At 46.7% G+C, this 4,839-nt stretch overlaps 2 protein-coding genes across 2 annotated transcripts in view; both read right to left on the reverse strand.

Annotated features, from left to right (window-relative positions):
* The window catches only part of LOC106809577 (shematrin-like protein 2), a 9,001-nt gene extending 8,399 nt beyond the window's left edge, over window positions 1–602 (reverse strand). The window contains exon 1 of the mRNA XM_014812705.1: window positions 449–602. Coding sequence (XP_014668191.1) covers window positions 449–602 — 154 coding nt within the window. The remainder of the gene's footprint in view (window positions 1–448) is intronic.
* Window positions 603–2,462: 1,860 nt separating this feature from the next.
* LOC106809578 (uncharacterized PPE family protein PPE40-like) lies at window positions 2,463–4,045 on the reverse strand. Its single transcript, XM_014812707.1, has 2 exons — window positions 4,031–4,045; window positions 2,463–3,224 (listed from the first exon to the last, which is right to left on the reverse strand). Exons 1-2 carry the CDS (start codon window positions 4,043–4,045, stop codon window positions 2,463–2,465), a joined length of 777 nt encoding a protein of 258 aa, XP_014668193.1.
* Window positions 4,046–4,839: the final 794 nt, after the last annotated feature.

Consider the following 4,839-nt stretch of genomic DNA (forward strand, 5'->3'; position numbering starts at 1 on the left):
ATTTATACATTATCAACTTTAAAACTATTAATGCAGTCCCCTCTAGTTTTACCTCAACAATCATCATTACAAAATTCAGAATACTAATTCGTAAACTTTTATGATGTCTTGAAATTAACTATATATACCATAATATTAACAATTGGATATCTACGTGGAATTTCATAGAAACCCATATTCGATACTCGCACGTTGGGTTGAGTTTGTTAGTAGTTTATTTAGTGAACTTAGTGTCCAGTGTTGCCGGTGTTACTGTAACCAGTGTTGCCGGTGTTACTGCTTAACCAGTGTTGCCGGTGTTACTGTAACCAGTGTGCCGTGTTGCGTAACCAGTGTTGCCGGCTGTTGCCGTAACCCAGTGTTTGCGCGGTGATACTGAACAGTGTTCGGTGTTACCGTAAGCCAGTGTTGCCGTGTTGCTATTACAGTGTTCCAATGTTGCTGTAACCAGTGTTGCCGTTGTTGCTGTAACCAGTGTTGCCAATGTTGCTGTAACCAGTGTTGCCAATATTGTTGTAACCAGTGTTGCCGGTGTTAAACGTATCCGTAACCAGCATCACCCGCTCTGTTATAACCTGTGTTGCCAGTGTTTGTGCTACCATAACCTATGTTGGAATTGCCATAACCTGTGTTGGAATTGCCATAACCAGTATTGCCAGTTGTACCTCCGTAACCTGCGTTAACATTTCCGTATCCAGAATTGCCTCTGTTAATGCCTCCATAACCCGTGTTCACATTGCCATATCCACTGTTGACATATCCAGAGTTGCCGTAGCCAGAGCTGCTATATCCTCTGTTGCCATATCCACCATAACCGCCGTCAAAGCCTCCGCCATAACCACCACCGTAGCCACCGCCGTAACCGCCGCCATATCCGCCGCCGCCATATCCGCCGCTTCCGTGGCTGTTGCCTCCGTAACCACTGTTGCCATGGCTGCTGCCTCCATAACCACTGTTGCCATGGCTGCTGCTTCCATAACCACTGTTACCATGGCTGCTGCCTCCATAACCACTGTTACCATGGCTGTTGCCTCTATAACCACTGTTGACATGGCTGTTGCCTCCGTAGCCACTGTTGCCATGGCTGCTGCCTCCATAACCACTGTTACCATGGCTATTGCCTCCATGACCACTGTTGCCATGGCTGCTGCTTCCATAACCACTGTTGCCATGGCTGCTGCCTCCATGACCACTGCTGCCATGGCTGCTGCCTCCGTAGCCACTGTTGCCATGGCTGCTGCCTCCGTAGCCATTGTTGCCATGGCTATTGCCACTGTAGCCACTGTTGCCATGGCTGCTGCCTCCGTAGCCGCCTCCGTAGCCACCGCCTCTATAATGGTTGCCTCCATAGCCACCGTGACCGCCATATCCTCCCCCATATCCTCCATATCCGCCACCGTAGTCATCATAGATTGGATATGCATGGATATGTAACGTCCCCTTATCATGACTCTTTATCCTTATGGTCTGGTGGTAGCTGTATGGGTTACTAATACGCTCATGGTGGCCATATCCACTTGACTGAACCTGGAAATATATCACACGAATTAATCATGCAACTGTGTTCAACAGCAAAGCACGCTGACGGACAGAAAATTAGACAGACAAATAGCCAGGCAATGAGACAGAAAGAAAGTCACACAGAGGGTCATAGGGAAAAGCGGACGGGCGGTGGGTGGATAATAGACATATAGGGGAGTCGTAGATGAACAAACAGACGGACATGGCTACTCGGCAAAATAGGAAGGATGAGGGTAAATGGCAAAAGAGTGAAAGAGAGGCAGAGATAGATACACACACACGTGAGAGAACGCGAGAGAGAGGGAGAAAGGGAGCGAGGAAGAGAGAGAGAGAGAGAGAGAGAGCGCGCGCGCGAGAGAGGGAGAGAGAGAGAGAGAGAGAGAGAGGGGGGGAAGAGCGGGGAACGTATGGGCTTAAGTGAGGGAGGGGGTGCCAAGGAGGGGAAAGACGGAAACTTTGTTCAGTGGTGAACGTTGTCGTTATACCAATCTTATCGCACCAATATTGCAATCATATTCAGCATGTTCGAATAACAGTGAATTGATTATTCAACGTCTCTCTTCGGTGCATCTGACCTAGTTTGTTTATCATTTCTAATCCGTTTTAAAATATAAACCGCAGGCAACAAAACAAATAAATTGAATGGCCTGGAAATAGAGGGCAGCACTTACCGTCGCTACAAGAGCAAAGGCAATCACTGCTAAGTTGAGAAAACCCATTCTCAAAACTTGTGTTCGCCCTGAAACACAAATAATAACCTCATTTTCAGCAATAATCGAGAAAGAGAAAGATTTAGGTTAAAACGCGCAAACCGCACGATATGACGAAAAGTCACATGAATAGCATCGTAAACTGGTAAAATTAATTACCTCCGCCAGGGGCATGGCGGGGGTTATGTTTTCACCGGCGAGTTTTTGAGTGTTGGTTTGTGTGTTTGTGTGTTAATTGTATCCAGTGTTGCCGTTGTTGCTGTAACCAGTGTTGCCAATGTTGCTGTAACCAGTGTTGCCAATGTTATTGTATCCAGTGTTGCCGTTGTTACCGTAACCAGTGTTGCCGGTGTTGCTATATACAGTGTTGCCAATATTGTTGTAACCAGTGTTGCCGGTGTTACCGTAACCAGCATCACCCGCTCTGTTATAACCTGTGTTGCCAGTGTTTGTGCTACCATAACCTATGTTGGAATTGCCATAACCACTGTTGGAATTGCCATATCCTGTGTTGGAATTGCCATATCCTGTGTTGGAATTGCCATAACCGGTGTTGCCAGCTGTACCTCCGTAACCCGCGTTAACATTTCCGTATCCAGAATTGCCTCTGTTAACGCCTCCATAACCCGTGTTTACATTGCCATATCCACTGTTGCCATATCCAGAGTTGCCGTAGCCAGAGTTGCCATATCCACTGTTGCCATATCCAGAGTTGCCGTAGCCGGAATTGCCATATCCTCTGTTGCCATATCCACCATAGCCGCCGCCATAGCCGCCGCCATAGCCGCCGCCGCCGTGACCGCCACCGTAGCCGCCGCCGTAGCCGCCATATCTTCCCCCATATCCACCATATCCGCCATATCCGTAGTCATCGTAGATTGGATATGCATGAATATGTGACGTCCCCTTATCATGACTCTTTATTCGTACGGACTGGTGGTAGCTGTATGGGTTACTAATACGCTCATGGTGGCCATATCCACTTGACTGAACCTGGAAATATATCAAACGAATTAATCATGCAACTGTGTTCAACAGCAAAGCACGCTGACGGACAGAAAATTAGACAGACAACCAGCAAGGCAAAGAGACAGAAAGAAAGTCACACAGACGGTCATAGGGAAAAGCGGACGGGCGGATAGATGGACGAATAGACATATAGGGGCGTTGTAGCTGAACAAACAGACAGACATGGCGACACGACAAAAAGAGAGATAAGTAAAAAAAAGAAAGAGAGTGTGAGAGAAGCAGAGATAGGAACACACACACACACATGCACGAACGAACACACACGCGCACGCGCACACGCACACGCACACGCACACGCACACGCACACGCACACGCACACGGCGTTGCCAAGTGGAGGGGTAAAGACGGAAACTTTCGTTCAGTAGCGTGAAACGTTGTCGTTATACAATCTTATCGCACCAATATTTCAATCATATTCAAAATGTTCGAATAACAATGGATTGATGATTCAACATTTCTCTTCGGTGCAGTGCATAACCTAGTTGTTATCATTTCTAATCCGTTTTAAAATATAAACCGCAGGCAACAAAACAAATAAATTGAATGGCCTGGATAATAGAGGGCAGCACTTACCGTCGCTACAAAGAGCAAAGGCAATCACTGCTAAGTTGAGAAAACTCATTCTCAAAAACTTGTGTTCGCCCTGAACACAAATAATAACCTCATTTCAGCAATAATCGAGAAAGAGAAAGATTTAGGTTAAAACGCGCAAACCGCACGAATGACGAAAAGTCACATGATAGCATCGTAAACTGTGTAAATTAATTACCTCCGCCAGGGGCATGGCGGGGGTTATGTTTTCACCGCGAGTTTTTGAGTGTTGGTTGTGTGTTGTGTGGTTACCATGCACAGTTTCAGTTCACTTCCGCTAGGTGCGCTGGCTGTAGACTTACAAACACGCAACCACAGCTAAGGGGCAACCACAGTCTCCTCCCCCACCTGCACGCTCGCACTAATCGGATCCAATTAATTAATAAAAAATTTCACATTGAGATAATTCAGCTGCCTTGGCGGAGGTCTGTGCTTCCGAGTGCTCTAGTTTATATATATAATTAATCTAAGATGATCAGCTTTGTTAATTACTATCGCATACGTGAAGAAATTCGCGGCTGCGCTGCCAGCGATGAAGCGTTGAGTAAGAACTCTACAATGTAGATATTAAAGAATTTACCTAGCAATTAAAATAGATATCGATCTAGTTGTCGAACACTTACTAAAACACTTAGCCGAAGCACGCGACACAGCGACGATGTTGCATTTCGACTTTGCCAATTCTCTCTTCCACCTATCTGTCTCGCGCTCTCTCCCTATTTTCTGTCACTCTCTCTTTTTCTTTGCCTCGCTCTCTCTCTCTCTTTCTCTCTCTCTCCTCTCTCTCTCTCTCCTCTCTCCTCTCTCTCCCCTCTCTCTCCTCTCTCTCTCTGTCTGTCTGTCTGTCTGTCTGTCTGTCTGTCTGTCTCTCTGTCTGTATCGCTCTCTCCCTTTCTCTTTCTATTTCGCTCTCTCGCGCGCGCTCTCTCTCTCTTTCTCTTTCGCTCTCTCTCTCTCTCTATCTCTCTCTCTCTTCTCGTCCTCTCG

Source organism: Priapulus caudatus, unplaced genomic scaffold (assembly GCF_000485595.1).
Source record: "Priapulus caudatus unplaced genomic scaffold, Priapulus_caudatus-5.0.1 Scaffold365, whole genome shotgun sequence".
NCBI classification, from domain to species: Eukaryota; Metazoa; Priapulida; class Priapulimorpha; order Priapulimorphida; family Priapulidae; genus Priapulus; species Priapulus caudatus.